This window comes from Neophocaena asiaeorientalis, unplaced genomic scaffold, assembly GCF_003031525.2.
Source record: "Neophocaena asiaeorientalis asiaeorientalis breed wild unplaced genomic scaffold, Neophocaena_asiaeorientalis_V1.1 scaffold155, whole genome shotgun sequence".
Taxonomy (NCBI): Eukaryota; Metazoa; Chordata; class Mammalia; order Artiodactyla; family Phocoenidae; genus Neophocaena; species Neophocaena asiaeorientalis.
In genome coordinates, this window is record NW_020173040.1 from 5,113,077 (window position 1) to 5,135,269 (window position 22,193).

At 41.7% G+C, this 22,193-nt stretch overlaps 1 protein-coding gene across 20 annotated transcripts in view; it reads right to left on the reverse strand.

The window, feature by feature from the left end:
- The window catches only part of MTHFS (methenyltetrahydrofolate synthetase), a 269,324-nt gene that overhangs the window by 240,283 nt on the left and 6,848 nt on the right, over nt 1-22,193 (reverse strand). For all 20 annotated transcript variants that reach the window (XR_003002979.1, XR_003002981.1, XR_003002987.1 and 17 more), the window contains exon 2: nt 20,695-20,956. Coding sequence is in view for 2 of the 20 variants with exons in the window: in XM_024742779.1 (XP_024598547.1) it covers nt 20,695-20,956 (262 nt within the window). In the remaining 18 variants the exon portion in view is untranslated. The remainder of the gene's footprint in view (nt 1-20,694; nt 20,957-22,193) is intronic.

Here is a 22,193-nt window from a genome sequence, read left to right on the forward strand (position 1 = left end):
GATTACTCTTTTGATTAATTCTTTGAAACAAAACCAGAAACATTGATAAATCAAAACTAAGATATTTCTAAGGTTGAAAAAATTCAAGCAGTAGGGCTCATAAGATGACCCAAATGAATTTCTTCAGAGACTGTTAACCAACTTTTTCAATCTATTTATACATTGAGTATACTTTCAATATACTAGTCAGGTTTCCTGTGGCAATGCACTTTTTTGAGAAACTTATTAAAAAGGATATATTTCCTCCCAATAAAACCTCATAACAAACTACCATTCAAACTTAAAGACTCGGCTCCGATAGTACTTCTCTTCCCAAACACTTCCGGGCAAAGAGAACCCTGTCCTGGGTCCCCAGAGCACTCTGGGCGCATACCACCCCCAGTGATCCTTACAATCAGGACTGAAATCGCTATTTCATGTAAAAGAGTAGTGATCCTCCTCCTCATCAAGCACTAACTATGTACTAGGCATTGCACTAAAAGCTTTATACAAATTTCATTTCGTCTTCATAACAATGCAGTGAAACGGATACCCATTTTCAAATGAAGGAACAGAGACTTAGAAAGAAGAGGGGGTTTACTCATGTCCATTTGGCTAGCACACAACAGGACCAGTAAACAAACCCAGCTCCATCTGAGACCAAAACCCCACTCTTTTTTTTTTTTTTTTTTACACGGGCTTCAGTAGTTGCGTCACACGGGCCCTAGAGAACTTGGGCTTCAGTAGTTGTGGCTCTCGGGCTCTAGAGCGCAGGCTCAGTAGTTGTGGCGCACGAGCTTAGTTGCTCCGCGACATGTGGGATCTTCCCGGACCAGGGCTCGAACCCGTGTCCCCTGCATTGGCAGGCGGATTCCTAACCACTGCACCACCAGGGAAGTCCTGATCCCTCTATCATTTTATCCTTCCCTTTCTACAGCAAAAGCAGAGGTACCAAAAAAAACTACCTTTAACTGTAGTCTCTTAATTCTAGCCCACAATTCATACCCATTTCCATATACTTAAGGATTGCTGTTTTCTCCTTTCAACTAACCCTTCCCAAATTTATATTTACAGTTTCTCTCCACGTTTACAATTATCCTAGTCTAAGAAATAATTTCAAAATCATGTGACCTAGAAACCTCATCTAGAATGAGGAATTAATATTAGTCTGGCCCTATTTGTCATAGCCTCATCTTCTAGCTACCAGGCTCCTGTCTGTAATCTCAGGATTCACCCCATAACCATACTCTGATGACTCCTGAATCAGTATCTCCTGTTTCCTAACCTCCAGATCTATACATCCAACTAGCTATCTCCCAGAAACTCCCTGAGGCCCCACAGAAACCTCAACTGGGATTCATTCTCTGCTACCTGAACCCCACCAAACCTGCTCTCCCTCCTGCATTCCCTCTGCCTCAGTTAATAGCCTCACACGCAGATGGCAAAGCCAGACTGTCCCTCAATGTCCTCAGACAGTCAGTCACCAAGGCCAGCAGGCTCTACATCCCGCCTGTACCTGCATGTACCCCTCCTCTTCAATCAGGTGGTCATCATTTCTCATCCATTCTATTCCATCAGATTCCATCTGATGCCTCACTCCTTTGGCCTTCATCTCCCCAGCCTGTCCTCCTTACAGCTGGCAGAGCAATCTTTCTGAAACACAGAACTGGTCATGTCACTCCCCTGACTGAAGCCCTTCAACAACTCCCCAGCACCGACAGAATAAAGTTCAAACCCTTAGGTATGACATACAACACCCTCTGTGATGTGGACCTGCCAGGCTCCTCCAGCCTCGGGTCAGCCCACGACCACCAACCGAGTCACAACCTACCTCGGGCTGAGCATGGTACAGGCTGCTGGGGGCCCACCTAAACATCCATTCTCCCCTTCCTCCTTAGTGGCAGAACTAGGACTTTATTCAGGAGGCCATGAATCCCACTGTAAGACTGTATTTCTCAGCTTCCTTGGCAGCCACATACGGCCTCGTGCCCAAGCTCTAACAAATGGGGTTGATGACACAAGGGGTGCTCTTTTTCCCACACCACCCTCTTTTTCCTCCTGGTGCCTGGAATGCAGAGTTGACAGCAAAAGCTTGAGATGCCATGATGGACGATGTGGCAGATGAAACAAGACTTGTCCCTGATGACTGTGGGGCTTCCACGGCAGCCACAGACTTCTAACACTACTCCCAGACTTCTTTTCCAAGTAACCCACTGTCACTTTAGGGTTTTCTGCCATATACAGCCAAACCTAATTCTAACTGATAGGTTCAACATGCCCTCCTCTTATTCTCAGCCATGCACACAATGGCAGCAAGAAAGGGCATTGTGCTGTGTCACAAAGAGTGTGCCTTTGGGGAAAGCAGCCCTGGCAGGAACTCCTGGCTCTGCCTCTTAACTGCAGCGTGTCTATAAATAATGGCCTTTCTGAGACTCATTTTCCTCATCTGTGAAACAGATGACAATATTGTTGTCATGATGAATAATGAGGTTCCATATATAAAAGCAGTTAGCATAATGCTTAGTATGTACGAAGACACTCAAAGTGTAGCTACTCATAATTTACCAGTATCTCTGCTTCTGAACATAAAGTTCCTTGGGAGACTGCTGCCTCACCTTCTGGGCCCACTACGATTAAATCTCCAGAATCTGAGTCTCAGAGTCCTTTACACACCTCATGGTGTTTCCTCCTGTAGAGTCTAAGATACTTGACTCTTATAAGCAGGCCTCGGGCTATGCCAACTTAGTACTCTCATTCCTGGCACAAAGCCTGGCACATAGAAGGCGCAGAAAATATGTGCTGCATAAATGATTGAGCAAATAAAACATTTTAGAAAGAAAAAGAAAAGGGCAAAGTTATATAATTGATCACTGGGCTCCATTTCTGATTTTTACTTGCCTAATTCTGACTTCTTTTGGACATTTAGAGAATGTCTTTATGGCTGGCACTTACAGTTTCTTAGAGCTAAAAAAAACACAAAAGAATTTTGTTCAGTCCACGCAGATTTCCAAATATTGTGATATGGTTTTTGTTTGCTTCAAGGGAGGGGTTCATTAAAAAAAAAATCCTGTAGCAACTTTTATGGATAAATCCAAAATGTTATCAGTAATATAACTGCCACAGTTCAGAAAGAAAAATCTTGATTTGCAAAAGATACACAATTTCTACTACAAGGAGACAAAGTAGAAACGGATCTGAACTTGTCAAATTATCATTATTAAGAAATAAGTCTTAAAATTCAAGATAAGGACCTCAGCACACCTATCTGACTTTCTATTCTTCCAGTGAAAATGAACAAAGGAAAATAAACTTGGGAGAAAATATCTATTAGTATTAGAAACCAGGAAAGGATGCCATGTCTATGTCAGAAACTTTGAGGTATTTTTACAAGGTAAAATTTAGGAAAAAAAGAAGATGATAATGAATCACCTATTAAAGAAAAGCCTGCCTTGGGAACAGCTGGAAGAAACCACAGCAGAACCTCAGTCAAGTCACAGGCCAGGAAGAGCAGGTATGTTATGTAATGGTAGATCTCTGGGCAGCAAGCATCCAGGAAGCAAACTTTGACCCTTCTACGGCCTTGGACACCCAGTGCAAAGTCAATTTAATAAGAAAGATGCCTGGGTCCTCATCCCAGCTTACACTTGGTGCAGTGTGCTGAGCGAAGCGTAGGTACAGCCACAGCTCCTAACAAAGGCTCCAAGACGTAGAGTTTCTGTCCCTTCAAATCTAGGGCCGTCACTACAATGCAGAAAACAAACTCTTTTTCTTTTAAGTTTAGGTATAATTGGCATAGCATTGTATTCATTTCAGATGTAAAATGTAATGATTCAATGCTCGTATATACTGCAAGATGGTCACCACCATAAGTCCAGTGAATATCTGTCACCATTACTCAGCCATAAAAAGGAACGAAATTGTGCCATTTGCAGAGATGTGGATGGACCTAGAGACTGTCATACAGAGTGAAGTAAGTCAGAAAGAGAAAAACAAATACCGTTTCATATTGCTTATATATTGAATCTAGAAAAATGGTACAGATGAACTTATTTGCAAAGCAGAAATAGAGACGTAGACGTAGAGAACGGATACTGGGGGAGAAGGGAGGGGTGGGATGAGTTGGGAGATTGGGATTGACATATATACACTATTATGTATAAAACAGATAACTAATGAGAACCTACTGTATAGCACAGGGAACTCTATTCAGTGCTCTATGGTGACCTAAATGGAAAGGAAATCCAAAAAAGAGGGGATATATGTACACTTATAGCTGATTCACTTTGCTGTACAGCAGAAACTAACACAACATTGTAAAGCAACTATACTCCAATAAAAAATTAATTATAAAAATATCTGTTACCATACATAGTTACAAAATATTTTTTCTTGTGGAGAACTTCTAAGATCCATTCTCCTACCTATTTTCGAATATACAGTTCAGTATTATTAACTATAATCACCATGCTGTATATCACATTCCTGTGACTTATTCATTTTGTAACTGGAAATTAAAACAAACTTCATACACTGGCAAAGTTCTCTCCAGCAGTTGCCTACAACACACTTGCTCCCTGCTCCCCTCACTTTATTACATCTCTAATCAAGGAAAATAAACTAGCACATCTCAACTTGTCCCTTCTTTCTCTATCTGGGCCTGAATATTCAGGCACATAATCTCTAACAGAGCCCATCAGAAGTACCAATATGGGACACACCTAAACTTCTTTCAGAGGAGTGAAGAAGGAAAAATCACTGCAGTCTGAAGTTTTGGAAGTTTAATTAAAAAGAAGAGAAGGAACAGGGGCACCTTTTTGCCTGTGTGACAGCTATGATGGCTTTTGAGAGGCTAATGCCTGAGGATAAATACAGTGGAAGGAATACAGGCAGACCTCATGAATAAAAGGATTTGTGTTTTTGTCCAAGGGAGACCCTGATCATAGGTCTAGAAGACCACTGCTTTGAGTTCCACAGTTTCCTTTCAGCCTCTAAGTTCTCCCTTCATTGTCTCTCGTGATTGTCTCTTTATGTAAATATTAGCTTTACCTGTAAGGTATACTGTCCAAACATTTACCTTGACAGAAGAGTCTGAATCTACACTTCCCAGAGGTTACCCAATGGCATTTAAAAAGAGCACTGAGAAAGAGTCCTGCATACAGCAGAATGAAAAAACCTCTTGTCGGAAGTTAGGATCTGGGCAGAACCCAAGAACAAAAGGGGAGCTGATGTGGATATGTCTACAGTGTGGTGGGGTGACAGACAGCAGCTTGATAAAACAGATACGCAGGCCATATAAAGCACTGCACTCTAGGTGTGCAGGGTCTATGCAGTGGCAACACTCTGGGGCTATGTGATCTATTCAGTGAGCGTGCATACACAGGGATGTGAATGCAAACGTACAACCTCCAGGACATTTTTCTGCAAGAACTTCTAATAATAAAAACATACTCCTGGGACTTCCCTGGTGGTGCAATGGTTAAGAATCCACCTGCCAATGCAGGGGACACGGGTTTGAGCCCTGGTCCGGGAACATCCCACATGCCACAGAACAACTAAGCCCATGTGCCAGAACTACTGAGCCTGCGCTCTAGAGCCCGTGCTCCGCAACAAGAGAAGCCACAGCAACAAGAAGCCCGCACACCACAACAAAGAGTAGCCCCCGCTCGCCGCAACTAGAGAAAGCCTGCGCGCAGCAACAAAGACACAACACAGTCAAAAAATAAATAAATAAATTTATTTTTTTAAAAAATACTCCTTTAGTATCAAAAAGGCAAACCTGCAAAACCACGTGCATCAACCATTTATTTTACTTCCCACAGTTTCCCCCACTCCCCAGCCTCCGTCTAATTCACCTCTCCTCTGAAACAGCTTAAGACAATGTTAAATATTTCTATTCAAGGTAGTGCAGGTATATCATCACCACTCTCCTCACTAACTCTCCCAACTCAAGAGAAACGTAAAAGTTAGCAAACTATGCAAATGAAGTACAATTCTTGATTGATTTCCATCATCAATTAACTGTTGAGGTGATTGTAGAAAGCCAAATTCTCAATGGAGTAAAATCAATATGCTCTTTCCAAAGACATAAGATTGCATAGCAAAAAACCCCTTTTTTAAAAATGGTGAAGGGACACAGGTTTCCTGTGTGCCTCTTTATGTACATTTCCATATGCCAAATATATAATATCATTTTTCATTCATTATTTTGATAGATATTTTTCTTATGGTGACCCAAAATAAACAGACTGCCAGATATTTCTCCAGCAAAGACGCGTTTATTCAGGATCTGCAGAGAATTGCAATTAGGGGTCTGCAACCACGGTGAGCCACATGCAAGTCTCCCCACGGCAAGGGAAAGAGAACACTTTTATGGAAGGGGAAAAGGAAGCTGGAAGTGGGGAACTATAGGAAACAAAGAGTCCATGCCTTTCATTGGCTGAGTCCTTGCCAGGAAAGGAGTCTATTCTTCCCACTGGGCTCTGCTATCACCCCAGGGCATGAGCGCTCCCCGTTTCTAGTCTCCTGACTATTTAACTGAGGCTTCTGTTTATTAACTTTTTACATTTATACTGCAGCTAAGTCTCTTTTTCCCTTGAAGCTTGTTATAACCATCAAATTGAGAAATATTTCTTTAGTTTTTTTAATGTGGATTAGTGAAAAGTATAATGAGTAGGAAAAAGTAAGATGGTCAGAAAAACCAACAGAAGTTTTCCAACCACATTTATTAAAGACACTTAGTTACCAGTGAGCAACTAGAACAAGTGTGGGGAGAGGGGCATACCTAATGAAAGTTCTAAGAACTTTTTCTAATGAAAGCTTCTATCACAACTATGAAACTTGTAACTTGTCCAATCTAAATATTGTTTCTAAATAAGAAGATTAAGAACCAGCACTAAAGAGGCAAAATTTTAAATCCATAGAAGTCTTCAAACTCTTCAACTTGGAGAGGTATCTCCAGCTAACACACAGACCTACAATTTAGTGAGAACATAGGAGAAGACATGTTGAAGCTTTGGTATAAGTGTATGTAGGACAGAGAAGAGGGGAGGAGAGGAGAGACAGAGAGACAGAGTGTGTGTGTGTGTGTTCCGAGCTGCCCCGGTAATCAGCTATCCAAGGCCAGTACGGGGCGCTCTGGAATTTTTGATTTATGATTTCAGTGAGGTCTGAATGTTCCCTAAATGCTTTGTGATTTGTAGCACAGTGCCAGGAGACACAAAAGCAATAAGCAAGGCGCTGCATGCAGAACGAAGTATCTAGCTTGTTTTTAAGCACTCTAAACTTAAATAGGAATTTCCACTGAAACTGTATTCAATTCAATTGAATAAAAGAGATTAGAGAGGAAGGCAAAATATGTAATAGTTTGTACTTTATATTAACTTTTTCTCTCCCATTTCAATATGTTATAATAAATTTTCTGCCAGTTATAATTTTATGATGTGAAAATGAGTCATCATTGAAGGAGCTCTTTATTGGGTTTCTGAATAGAGCAGACACTTTCTTCACAGAAGATAATCTTCTTAGATTCAAAGTGAAATATAACTTGTATTTTGAAGGCTTTGGAGAGAGATATTTCTAGGTATGTTTTTCAAAATGTAGATCTTTTCATGAAAAATGAAAGAATGGTAAGTGTTGCTGGTTTATTTGGTAATATAAATATCAAAGCACTGAGTCCTAACTACTGGACCACCAGGGAATTCCACTAAGTATCAATGAATTCATAAAATTAATGAGTATGAAATTTGTAAATTTCAAAGATAATAAAAATTCCTAAAAGAACCCAAGCAACAAAAAAGCAAGTTTCTTACTAAGGAAAAAATGGATATGACACAAGACTTCTCATCTACAGCGCTAAATGCCAGAAGAAAATGGATCAATTGTCTGGAACAGGTCAAGAAATTACAGCCCCAGGGCCAAATCTGGCCTGCTGTCTGCTTTTGTAAATAAAGTATTACTGAAACATTGCCATACCCTATATAAATATCGTCTATTTTAGATTACAACAGCACAGCTGAATTGTTGTTACAGAGATCCCACGGCCTACATATTTACTATCTGGCACCTGACAAAAAATGTTTGCCAACCCCTGGTCTAGAATTTTGAGTGAAAAAAAAAAGTGTGACCCAAGAATTCTTACTCCATTCAAGAATTCACTGCATATACAAACATAGGCTCAGAAATAAAAGCATTCCAGGGCTTCCCTGGTGGCACAGTGGTTGAGAGTCCGCTTACCGATGCAGGGGACATGGGTTCGTGCCCCAGTCCGGGAAAATCCCACATGCTGCGGAGCGGCTAGGCCCGTGAGCCATGGCCGCTGAGCCTGCGCGTCCGGAGCCTGTGCTCCGCAATGGGAGAGGCCACAACAGTGAGAGGCCCGCGTACCGCAAAATAAATAAATAAATAAAAATAAAATAAATAAAAGCATTCCAAAAATATGCCGCCCACAGATCATACTGAAAAAAATTACTTAAAGGAATACTCCATCTGACCAAGAAATTAATAAAAATACATGTCAAGGATGAGGAAGACATGATTTAAAAAGCAGAAGCAATGAACCATGAACCTAGGAAAATTTAGAGTTGACTTTAAATGACTGTTCCTTATAAATATAGTAAGAAAAGAATCAAATGTCAAAAAATTCCTTAAAGAATAGATAGACATTTTTAAATTATTATTATTGATTTTAAATCCCAGTTTACGTTTATTAAAATCTAGGACAAAAAAGCACATTCACTTTCTTATCTTTTACAGGAGTAAAAAAGTCAATCAATACTATATTGATAATGCTAATGAGAATTTGAGGTTCAAAAACATGTTAATGTAACCAGTAAAAGAAATGGATACCTGACTATGAAGTACTAAAGACAAAAAAGGATACAAAGGAAAAAGAAATAGCAAAAAAAATTATTTTTCCAAAAACAGAAACCAAGATAACAAGTAACAGAAGGGAACACCAAACACACCAGTTATCACCAAAAAGAGGACAGGCTGAACTCTTCTGATACAAGAAGACTCCCAGTTGGGTGCAAAAACAAAAATCCAATTGTATGCTATTTACAAGAAGCATGCCCACAGACAATGGCACCAAAGATTCAGGAGGAAGTCAAAGGCATATTCAAACACAAAGAGGTAGCAAAATTGATAGTAAGGTAGAATTCGAGACATAGAGCTTTACATAGAAAAAGGTTGGTTTATATCCATTAACAAAATCCACAATTAAACACAATAGTTAAGTCTTCAGTGCTAAGAAACATAGTGTTGAAGCATATAAAACATGTTAAAAGTTAGAGAAATTAACAAAACTTGCATTTGTTTTCACCAAAATGTTTAAGTGAAATTAACACTTGAAGAAAATGTACTGTTTGTCCTATTGCTCAGTTAGTCCACTGATATTCCACCAGGGGCCAACTAAAAGATACATGCCCTTTTGAGAAGTAGATGCATAAACCAGTGGCTTTCAAACTTTCTGGAACCTACAGTAAGAAAAACACTGTGACCCATTTTATATACACATAGACACATATACACATGCATGTACACATACACAGATACACATAGACACACATGCAAATCTTTACTTAAATAAAAGATTTTTTTCTATGTCTTTCTTGTTCGTTTGTTTTTTAATGCTACTAAACTGAATTTAAAAGCCCCAATGAGTCAGGCTTGAAGGGTGAAAACAACTGGTCTAGACAATCGGATAAATTAATTCATCCCAGGACTTCTTACAAGTGATTCTGGCTTCCAGCATCACTACACCCAAAGAACACTTAAATTATTATGTGTATTTGCTTTAAACCAAAGTAATGAGATGGGCAGTTAGGAAGACATTTTTGTTTCTGTTCAATTTCCATCTCATAGCTCCCTGCCCACTTCATCCAATAGTAATATTGGCTTGTTCTGCTTGCTTATTTGTGGATAATTAGTTAATACATACCTGATTTTATAGATGATGAGGAGGATAAAAAAATAAACATTGGTAGATTACGTTCGCATTTCTTTGCAGCTACTATCAATCATTCATTCAACATACAATTATTAGGCTTATAGAATTTTTTTTTTTTTTGGCTGCATTGGGTCTTCGTTGCTCCGCGCGGGCTTTCTCAAGTTGCAACGAGCAGGGTCTACTCTTTGTTGCAGCATGTGGGCTTCTCATTGCAGTGGATTCTCTTGTTGCGGAGCACGGGCTCTAGGCGTGCCGGGTTCAGTAGTGGCAGCACACAGGCTCAGTAGTTGTGGCACACGGGCCTTAAAGCGGGCAGGCTCCAGTGGTTGTGGTGCACGGGCTTAGTTGCTCTGCAGCATGTGGGCTCTTCCCGGACCAGGGATCGAACCTGTGTCCCCTGCATTGGCAAGCGGATTCTTAACCACTGCGCCACCAGGGAAGCGTGGGGCTGTTGATGTCTTAGAGAATGTCTAACCACAGGTTAGGGATAGCCTCCATCTTATCCGTTTTATGGGCAGGAGCCCAGAGGATCTATTTCCTCAAATGCCTTCAGCAGAGAAAACAGCCCTTTAAAATTCTTCATTAAAGCATTCTGAGGGGACTTCCCTGGCGGTCCAGTGGTTAAGACTTCGCCTTCCAGTGCAGGGACTGTGGGTTTGATCCCTGGTTGGGAGCTAAGATCCCACATGCCTCGTGGCCAAAAAAACCAAAACATAAAACAGAAGCAATAGTGTAACAAATTCAATAAAGACTTTAAAAATGGTCCACATCAAAAAAAATAAAAAAGCATTTTGAAAGGCCACAAGACTGGGATGTTTCTTTATGATGAATTATAACCTGTTCCTCTTTCCAGGGAAGTGACTTAGGGAATTTTCTCCATTGAAAAATGAGGACAAGAGATGATTTCAAGGAAGCTGGGCCAGTAAAGTGAAATGAAGTTCTGCCTTTGTCCACTTGGCAAATGTCAGGGCTGAATTCTCTATCTTAGGTTATTGTGGTGACCTCCTAACTGGCCACCCCTGTCCAAACACTTGACTTCTCTGTCTCACGTTCCTGCCAAAGTGACCTTAAAACTCACCTGGATTGTATCACTCCACCACTTGAAAACTTTGTTTTCACCCGCTCGCCGCAACTAGAGAAAGCCTGTGTGCTGCAATGAAGACCCAACACAGCCAAAAATAAATAAATAAATTTATATTTTAAAAAAAAGGACATCAACAGCCCCAAAACTGTTCCATTAACCCTTGAGGACGGAGTGAGAGAAAAGGAGAGAGGATTTGCCAATGAAGAGAGCAGGAGTGGGGCACGGACACCCGTGGTGGTATTTATTTACAAACCAGTTTTCACCACTCCGACTTGAGGTTTAAGGATCAGAAGACGAAACTAAAAACAACTTATTTTTTTCTAATTCAAACTCCTCTTAAAAATTCTGCCTCGGGATTTCCTTGGTGGCACAGTGGATAAGACTCCGTGCTCTCAATGCAGGGGGCCCGGGTTCGATCCCTGGTCAGGGAACTAGATCCCACATGCATGCTGCAACTGAGAGTTCACATGCTACAACTAAGGAGCCTGCGAGCCACAACTAAGGAGCCCACGAGCTGCAACTAAGGAGCCCGTGAGCTGCAACTGAGGAGCCCGCCTGCCACACCTAAGGAGCCCATGTGCCGCAACTAAGACCTAGCACGACCAAATAAATAAATAAATAAATTTTAAAATTCTGCCTCTTCTCTCAATTTAACATATACAGAAACATACATAAACCTAATAGACATTTTAATGTCTTGATTAAAGGTAATAAAATAAAAACTGAATTGGAAAAGGAGTTTAAAAACCTGAAGTTCTATAGGTAGAGAGTTTTAAGTCACGTAGGTTAGCCCTTTTAATGACACTTAAGTGTTCCACAGTACATTCAATGCATCACTGTGTTTGAACAGAACATTTGGCAGGCTAACGCATCTTGGCAAGAATAACAGGCCATAATCCCCGAGGAAGTATCTTTTCATCTTAATGGGCTGGGAGATAACAAAAAGTAAACCACCACTCTCGGAAATGAGAATATAGTCTGAAGTTGCTGCTGCAAAAGATAAAATAGAAAATCCTGGAACAGCTCCAAGGAAGCCTACCATGTATACACTTATCATTCATATGGAAGGCCCTGTTACAAGTGAAAGCCTAGGCTGTTCTTCCTGTGCATTTACTTGAACATAAAATGACTGAAAAAAAAAGCTTAACTTCACAACCAGTGTACTTTTAGATACATGTGACTTAGCGCAAGTTCTTCCTTGGGAAAATATGACGATGTTCCCATGTATACAATTACCAACAGTACCTGTTCCGTGAATAATCGTTCTGGTGCAGTACACTGTCAGGAGAGAAGGAAAATCCAGGTGGTAAAGCAACATTAATGAATGAGGTGTTAAGAAAAGAAATGGCACTTCAAAGGGCACTGGAGTGGAAAACAGGAGAACTGGGTGACCACTGCATTGTTATTAACTGCCTGTATTGAACTTGGGGAAGTCACTTGACCTCCGTGGGCTTCAATGATCCCCTCTGAACACAAGGAAGATGGAACGAGGAACATTAGTGTTTGTTCCACCTCCCCCAGTGCTTAACTCTGAAGGCAACGTTCTCAACTGTGCTGAGGGCGAGGTCACCCAAAGCTCCTGCGAAGGCCTGTGGAGTGTGCAGAAGAACATGGTACGTTAATGCGCACAGACTGGATTATGAACGCAGCAGGGACCCAGAGGCTGCTACACGTTTCACCGGGCACTCTGACTCAGGGGACGCCGCAGACTTCAGTCTAGGTATGACTGTGCATACTTGGCATTATAGAAAGACACAGAGCAGCATCTCCACCTCCTCCTGGGCCCAGGAGCTACCCCAGCATGCAGTTTCTTTTGCTCCCTCATCCACATGGGGTGCATCAAGAGCCAAGGTGTGTGCAGGTCCCCTTGAGACCTGTGAATTCCTACCAGGTTTTTACATGGATCAAGACTTAGAGACCCAAGGCCTATGCACCAACTCATAGCTCCCAACCCAGGTGCAACAGCACACAGCAGACACGGCAGGTACAACATTCCACCTGGATCTTAACTCTACAGCTTCCCCAAAGCGAGTGCTGGGAGAAGATCAATTGCAAGGTTATTCCAGCCCAGGTCTAACGTGAACCCTTTATTCCCAAATACCAAATAAAAGTGTCACAGCATCTTATAAAACAACTATTTCTGATATACTTTTTAAAGTGCCCCTAGGTAGATGCTTATTATTTTTTAAATCCAGCTTTCCTTTAATGACTATAAAATATTGATCATCCATAAACTTATATAAGCATTCTTTGAATTCATAATAGTGTTGGCTTTACCTCAAGACACTTCCACTGGAAGTCTGATGTGAACAACGTGATGCTGGGGGACTTCCTTGGTGGCGCAGTGGCTAAGACTCTGCACTCCCAATGCAGGGGGCCCGGGTTTGATCCCTGGTCAGGGAACTAGATCCCACATGTATGCCGCAACTAAGAGTTTGCATGAAGCCACAACAAAAGAGCCCGCCGGCTGCAACTGAGACCTGGCGCAACCAAATAAATAAATAAATAAAATATTTTTTAAAAAATAAGAAAACAAACAAAAAAACCATGATGCTGGCACCAAGAGTACAGGTGATTTAAGAGAAGGGCTCTGCTCTTAAAGAGTCCGAGTCGGGGCTTCCCTGATGGCACAGTGGTTAAGAATCTGCCTGCCAATGCAGGGTACACGGGTTCGAGCCCTAGTCTAGGAAGATCCCACATGCCATGGAGCAACTAAGCCCATGAGCCACAACTAGTGAGCCTGTGCTCTATAGCCCGCAAGCCACAACTACTGAGCCTATGCTCCAGAGGCCATAAGCCACAACCGCTGAAGCCTGAGCGCCTAGAGCCCTGTGCTCCGCTTGCTGCAACTAGAGAGCGCCCGCGTGCAGCAATGAAGACCCAATGCAGCCAAAAATAAATAAATAAAAATTAATTAATTAATTGAAAAAATAAATAAAGAATCCAAGTCTCCAATGCTTTTTTCCTGGGCCACCAAGCAATTCTCTGACATCCAGCTGGGTGTCCTACAATTCAACTCAATTCTGACACAATCTACCTGGGGACAGTGTCAGATCCTACACGCTAAGGGCTCAGTCCCACAAGACTGCCTGCCCTACCTGCAACTCCCATGCCAGATGCCAATGGCAAGTCCAGGTTGTTACCTGTACTTCTGACCTACAGGCTATACATCAGAGGTTCCCTCCTTGGGTTGGATTAACTTGATTAATTTGCTAGAGCAGCTCACAGGACTCAGAGAAACATTTTACTAACTAGATTACCAGTTGACTGTACAAGGATACAGCTCAGGAAGGAGATATACAAGGCAAGGTACAGGGAAAGGGAGCACAGCATCCAGCAGCTCCACAGGCTTGCCAGCCAGGAAGCTGTCCAAACCCCATCCTTTGGGTTTTTATGGAGGCTTCACTGCAAAGGCATGATTGATTAAATCATTGGTCACTGGTGACTGATTCAACATCCAGCCCCTCTCCCCTCTCCAGAAGTCAGTGAGGTGGGGAGACTGAAAATTCCAACCCTCTAATCAAAAGTTGATTCCCCAGGTTGCTTTCCAAAGTCACCATATCAACATAAACTCAGGTCTGGTTGAAAGGGGTGTGCTATGAATATCAAGACACCTTTATGGCTCTTATTACTTGGGAAATTCCAAAGATTTTAGGAGTTCTGCCAGAAACTGGGATGAAGACCAAATATGTATTTCTTATTATAAATCACAATACCACAAAGTCTCTCAGCAAAGAAAAGAAATATACCCCCTAGGAGAATTTGTACCACAGGTGGATATATGTTAAGTGCTGGGTGAGTAAGAATTAGAGAAGAAAGGGACTTGAGGACTAGAGGCAGTCAAGGAAGGGTTAGAGAAGGTGAGAACAGCTTATTGTTGACAGTAACTGCCATTTTTGATCCCTCACTACATGAGCCAGTTCACTACAAGGCACTTCACCTACATCATCTTACTTTATCCTCTAAACAGCACAGTGAGTGGCCACTGCAACTATCCCTGATTTCACAGGGAAAAACGTGTACTTTGTGATGTTGAGTAATTTCCCCAAGTGGTAAAGCCTAGATTCAAATTCAGATCAGTCTGACTCAAAAGGCAATGACATTAAGCGCTAGACTAAAAGATACCACCTGGAAGGAACACCGAAGACATTCTAAATGTTGAAAAACATTTCTGTTGAAAAACAGTAGGTGTAACCAAATTTCACAGTAATGCACATAGTGTGTTCTCAGATGACAACTCAACCACTGCAAAAACAACAGAATCCACATCAGCAACAAGAGCCGCTTTACTGGGCACCTACTATATGCCAAGCACTTTCATTCAAGCTTCATAACAGACCTGTGGGGTAGCTTCATCCACTCACAGGTGACAAGACTGACACTCAGAGGAGTTCAACAACCTCCCCAAAGTCACATAGTTAGAAAGTAGCAAAAGTAGAACTCACATCCAGGCTTACCTGATTCCCAAGTCTGGGTTCTTGATTGCTACGAAATACTGTCTTCCAGCAGACTACTTTGGCTGAAGCAGAGGAACTGCACCAGGCAGAAGAAGGAGTCAAGGTAAAAAGACAGAGCGGCCCAGACAGTGGCCTGAATGTTTACATTTTATCCAGTATCCCTTCTCTTGGCAACAGTTAGCTAGCAGGAACCTCAGTCTGCTCAGGCACACAGATCTAGGCTGGGTACCGGGAAAAGCTTGAACAGGGTAGATGGCCTGTACAAAAAGAGGTACTTTAGGAAAGGTAATATGGCCAGAAAACCAACTGGAAGTGTATTCCAATGGAACAGATATGAAGAATCAAAAATGTAGACAAAGGATCCTCTAAAACTGGAATTAGAGAAAGACAGGTGATAAAAATATTACAAAGAAAAATCTGGTAATACTTGATAACTGGATGGGTAGAAAAGAGACAAGAATAAGTCTATGTTTACAAACTGGCTACTAACAGAAATGTGAAAAACACAAAGAGAACGATAAGAATGAATTCTGACATGCTGAAATCCAGGGACAGTGGGACATCTAAGTGGCAACAAAAAGCTGAACAGGACAGCACAAAGGAGAGGGCCCTGTGATATGCTGGCACAAACCTGCCTCCATAGGACAACAGGTTGGTTAACTCCACAACCGCAGGGACCAGGTCCACCCTGTTCCCCGCTGCATCCCCCATTACTCCTCCCACAGACGAGCACTCACGAAATATCTTCTGAATAAAGTATTACTATCCAACCCAAATTTCTCCACCCTATGGTCAAGGATATCACGACTCTGCCGAATGCCTTGATGAAATTCATACCCACTCTCTTTACTATATTCTTGCAGGTGCCATGCAACCCTACTGAAGAAAGAAAGGAGCTCAAGTTAATGGGAATGACTTCAATAAACCAATCCTAACCCTCCCAAAAGTACTGATCATGAACAACCTAGAGGGATGTTACACGTCAGGTTCAAAGATTCTGTCCTTGACACTGCCCCATCCAGTCACTTTAAAATGTTTTGGTTGAGGACTAGAAAGTCTTCATTATGATCATTTATTTATTTGAGTTATGTGTCAGGTACCCACACATAGGTATGAATTCCTAAAGAGCTTCCAGAAAGATCAAAAATAAAAAATCAGCTCTGACAAAGTTATGACTGCAAAGAGCCTGTTATAGTCTATAGAATTTCAGAAATGATTGACAGCATAGGTGAATTTGATTTTGGATTGCCCAGTATCCATTGCCCTTGTTCTGGAAACAGTACTTCGTTTTCCTGTGGTGAATCGCTCCCAGCCCACTCTCAGCTCAGTGGTTTGGGTAGGGCCACACAGGTGGGCACAGGACCGTGTCCAGTCAGTCAACACATCCTTTCTCCCTGGTTACAGTGCGTGGCTCAGGGATGGACAAGTAAGACCCAGGCCTAGGTCACTCAGCCTCGTCCATGTCCTTGGCCACAGTGATTGATTTCGGGATGGCCACTTGACCCAATTCGGGTCAGTAAGAGTTAAGACCAGGACTTTGCTGGAACCGTTAGAAAACAGACTCGCTCTTTTCTGCTGGGACTGCTAGCAGTAAGGATGCTGTGGAACCTGGAACTACCACGGCCACCTGTGGCACCAAGAAATGAAGCCAATATAGATGAAAGTGGAGTGAAAAGGCAGAGATAGAGTAGATCCTAATGACTCTGATCTGGCCATATCTAAAGCTAGCCCTTCTGTGGATTTTTCAGTCTCTGGGCCAATAAAATCCTATTTTTGCTTAAGCCACGTTGAATTAGATTATGTCCTTTCAGTGGAGGGATTGCTGGCTAATCTAATTGCCCAAGCAGCCCTCACTTTGAGAACAAATGCAGTAAAGAGGCAGCCCCTCCACTTCTTTTACCCTTCTGTTATTTTGCTATATACATAATACAAAAATAGCCCATGTGAAATTTTTGCTTACGAACTTATATTTGCAACTGAGGACACCAGAGCTCACTTTTTTCTAACCTGCCATAATGTGAGCGAACCAGAAAGATAAGCAGGCTACATAAGCTATACTGGGGACAATCTGAGCTCTAGTCAGCTTGTCACAAACACTGTGAAGCTAGATTTATGCTGGCGCACTGAAGATGCCACATTCTAAACTGCTGATGTGAGCAAAAATCCACGGTGCAGAATGTGATGCTGGGAGATAACAAACAGCAGAGACTGCAAATCGAACATTCTATAAACAACAGCAAAGAGCATTAGCTCCCAGGCTGCAATTGCAAGAAACTACAGGTATAATTCCCTAACCCTTTGCAATGCCAATTGCAAGCATCTGCAAAGAAAAACACATGGGGAGAAAAAGCAACCCGTCCCACAAATACAGCATGAATAAATGGTATGGAGGAGAAAAAAAATGAGCAAGCGGTTTTGTGAGTGAACTTTTTTCTATTCAGGGCCAAGCCCTGAACTTCTATATTCTTAATATTCTTTTCATTTGACTTATATTTGATATATACAACAGGTTGGGATAGTCATTCTACTTACATATGTTTTCTGTCTCCCCAGCTAGAGTGTGAGCGCCTTGAAGTCCAGGACCTTATCTTTCCAGAGCTAATACAGTGTCTGATACAAAGTAGATGTTCAGAAAATGTTTGTTGGAAATTATTAAAATGTTAAACACTCAGGTAGCACTGAGTTGACTGTATAATGAATAATCCTGCCTTCCTTGTTTAAAATTAATAATAGCTACCATTTACTGAATAGCTCCCATGTGCCAAATGATGTGCTAAAACCTATATATAAATGATTTACCTCACTTGTTTGAACTGAGTTTATCCTAACCAGGAAGTACAGCTAAATTAAGAGGAAAGATCATGCTTCTTGCTTACTCTTCCCCGCTATCGTACTTAAACAGAAACAGAACTAATGCATGAAGGTTCAGGGTGACACATTTTAGCTCAACCAAAGGAATATATTCTACAAGGAGCAGAGTTGTTCTACAAAGACAATGGGCTGCCTCTGGAGAAAATGGTTACTGGAGGATACCAAGTAGCATTTCAATTAGCCGGGACATCACAGAGTGATGCAAGCATGGAAGGAGATGTTAATATGGTCAACCAGAATTAGGAAAGTGCCCTGGGCTCCACCCATAAGCCCATGAGTCTGGAGAAGTAGCTGATGAAGTGTGAGCAATACCAGAGCCTACAATTCCTATGTTTCCTTATCTATAAGCCTGGGCTACCTCCCAAGATACACTACATTCCCTTATGTTTCATTGTCTTAAAATTTTTATAATGCTGGCATTCGTCTGGTCTAGGAGGTAGATCTGAGTGTACTTTTGGTGTCTAAACATCTAGCAAAGCACAGGACTGTATAATATAGGAGAAAAAGTAGCAAAGTAAATAATCCCCCTACTACCATGAGACCTTGACTCTGTCCCTTCCCATGCTGTCATATTGATTTTATAGGTTATGTTGTAACAATGAAAAGGAACAGAAATTGAGAGAAGATTGCATAAAGCTTCACTGGGATTTCTTTGCAACTCTTTAAGTCTTAATCAAAAATACATACCTCTAAGACAGGTTTGAGGCATTGTAGTACAAAATAGTACCTTAGCTTGTTTTGCTTCCAGCTCTTCGACTGCTTGATAATGATTAAATCTCCCAAGTGGCTGTTGGCCAGGGAATAGCACATATAAAGGTCCAGCAGTAGAAAAAGCAAAATGGGGTTGGCCTAATTTGAAAAGATACATACACTCCAGTGTTCACAGAAGCTATCTGCAATAGCCAAGACATAGAAACAACCCAAGGGTCCATCAACAGGTGATTGGCTTAAGAAGATGTGGTGTATGTGTGTACACACACACACACATACACACACACACAATGGAATACTACTTGGCCATAAAAAAAGAATGAAACATTGCTACTTGTGGCAACATGGATGGATATAATATCAAATATTATAATGTCACTTGTATGTGGAATCTAAAAAAATAATACAAATGAATCTATATACAAAACAGAAACAGACTCACAGACATAGAAAACAAACTTACGGTTACCAAGGCGGATAAATTAGGAGTATGGGATTAACAGACACAAATTACAATGTATACAATAGATAAGCAATGAGGATTTACTGTACAGCACAGGGAACTATATTTAATATCTTATAATAACCTATAATGGAAAATATACATATATATATGACTGAATCATTTTGCTATACACCTGAAGCTAACACAATATTGTCAATCAACTATATTTCAATTTTTTAAAAATGGGGTTGGGAAACTGGGAGAGATTCAGAGTGGCTGAAACTCAGACTATAAAGTGAGGGAGTAGAAAGATGTAAAAATGGAAAGAATAGCAAGGCCAAATCAGGAAGAGCCTTGTTAAAGAATGTTTGATTCAAACTAAGGGCAGCAGAAAGTCACTGAAAGACTTTAAACAGGGGAGAGAAATGGTCAGCTTTGCATTTCAGACATCTTGTTTCAATTACCACATAGATAATAGATTGAGAGGGAGGAGAAGAAGAAGAGTTAGGAGGCTGTTATAATAACCCAAGCAAGGGAAGATGGTGGCTTAGATTGCAGTGGTAGCAGCGGGATTAGAGAGGAGTGGACAGGTTCAATAAATAACTCAGTAAGTAAAATCACCAGGGCTCGGCAATGGGCACACATGGAACATGAGGGAAAGAGAAGAGTCAAGGATGATCTTGAGATTCCTGGCATGGTGAATTGGGTGGTGATGGTACTATACACTAAGAGAAACACAGGATAGTGGGCATGAGGGAATATGATTCAGTTTGGAACATGTTGTGTTGGAGATGACCACGTGATACCCAAGTAGTTGACAGGTCTGAGCTGGAGATATAAATGCTTATAGCATTAATAATAAGGTACTCATTACCATACAGACCATAACTGAAACCATGGGAAATGCAATATTATTCAGAGAAAATGTATAATCCAACCCACAAGGTCAGGGCAGTAGTCTGTGAAAAGGCAACAATACCTTAATACCTTACTATTACAGTTGACATTTCACAGCTTACAGAGGGCATCGCACCCTGAACTAGGTTAGGTCGGTGTCTTGGAATATAAGTGAAATACAAATTCATCCCTGTAGGAAAAGTGACCCCCACTGACCCAACCATAGCAAGCGGATCAGAGGTCTAACAACCCATCACAGCCTGAGAGCATCCTAAGGTGCGGATTCCAATACCATAACACTCACCTGTGGACAAGGCCTCCTCCCGAACCTCGACCTCACTGGGCTGATGAATATTCCAGGATGTTTTGGGAAGTGAAGAGATTTCCTCAGGCGATGCTAATTTCACCATATCCATGTGATTGCTCTGGAACTGGTACCGTGGGATAAAGCAGGTTTTGCCTTGTTGGAAAATGTCCTTGATGATCTCTTCTGTCTCAATTTCATCTTGCATGCTCAGAAAGATGGAAATTCTTTTGGACTTTTGATACTGACTATGGGTAAACACCTGAATGGGAAATGATGGCGGTTATAATTTCCAAGGTTATACTTTTAAAAACTAGTGGCTCCCCTTAACAGTTTTAACGCTTTCTCCCTTTTCTCCCTTTCTCTCAGCCTTCTCCAACCTCTTTATCCAAAAACAAACAAACAAAAACAGCAGACTAGTATATAATAGGTCAAATAATACGCATCCTGAAGGCTGACTTGAACTTCTGGACCCAACACTTACTTCTCTGATCCCTTTACACTTCTCTGGCACACCTACTCTGGCAGGTGTGACAATTCATTAAAAAGTCACTGTGAGGGGTTTCCCTGGTGGCACAGTGGTTGAGAGTCCACCTGCCGATGCATGGGACGCCGGTTCGTGCCCCAGTCCGGGAAGATCCCACATGCCGCAGAGCAGCTGGGCCCGTGAGCCATGGCCGCTGAGCCTGCGCGTCCGGAGCCTGTGCTCCGCAAAGGGAGAGGCCACAGCAGTGAGAGGCCCGCGTACCGCAAAAAAAAAAAAAAAATTCACTGTGAGGCCCTGCTGTCTGCATCAGGAATTCCAAGCTTGAAGCCCATCTACCCGTTCTAGCAGACTTCAATCCTGTCACCCACTTCCCCGAGAGTCTCTTCTTTATTTTAACTCTGAAGCTCTCACAAGCTTCTTTACTCCCTGGATGGTCAGCCTTCTCTCCTGCCAAATTCTACCCATTTAAGCCCAACTCAAGGCCTAACTTTTCCTGACTCCTAGAGAACCCTTACTATGTTTAGAGTCACTATACAACCTAACAATTATGTGTTGTCATAATTTGATTATTAATTGTTTGGTGTGCCCTAAATGTAGCATCCTGGCCAGTCTGTAAACTCCCTGTGGTGGACAACATGCCATACAGTTCTCTTAGCTCTACCCACCTCCGTCCCATCTGCTATAAGCTCTTCTGTTCAAATGAATGTTAAAATGTTCACAAAGATGGAAGGTAGGGGGATCCTGGAGAGGCAAAGGCCTTCTAAAAACAAGTGCCATGTTGTAATGAAGGTGCACCTGGGGGAAAGCATCCCTTTGTACTCAGTTTAATTAATTAATTAATTAATTTTTTGGCTGTGCTGGCATGCGTGATCTTAGTTCCCCGCCTAGGGATTGGACCCGTGACCCCTGCAGTGGAAGCACGGAGTCTTAACCACTGGACCGCCAGGGAAAGTACTCCCTTTGTACTCAGTTTAATCATTCATGAGGCAGAAGAAACGGGCTGAGCTTTGCT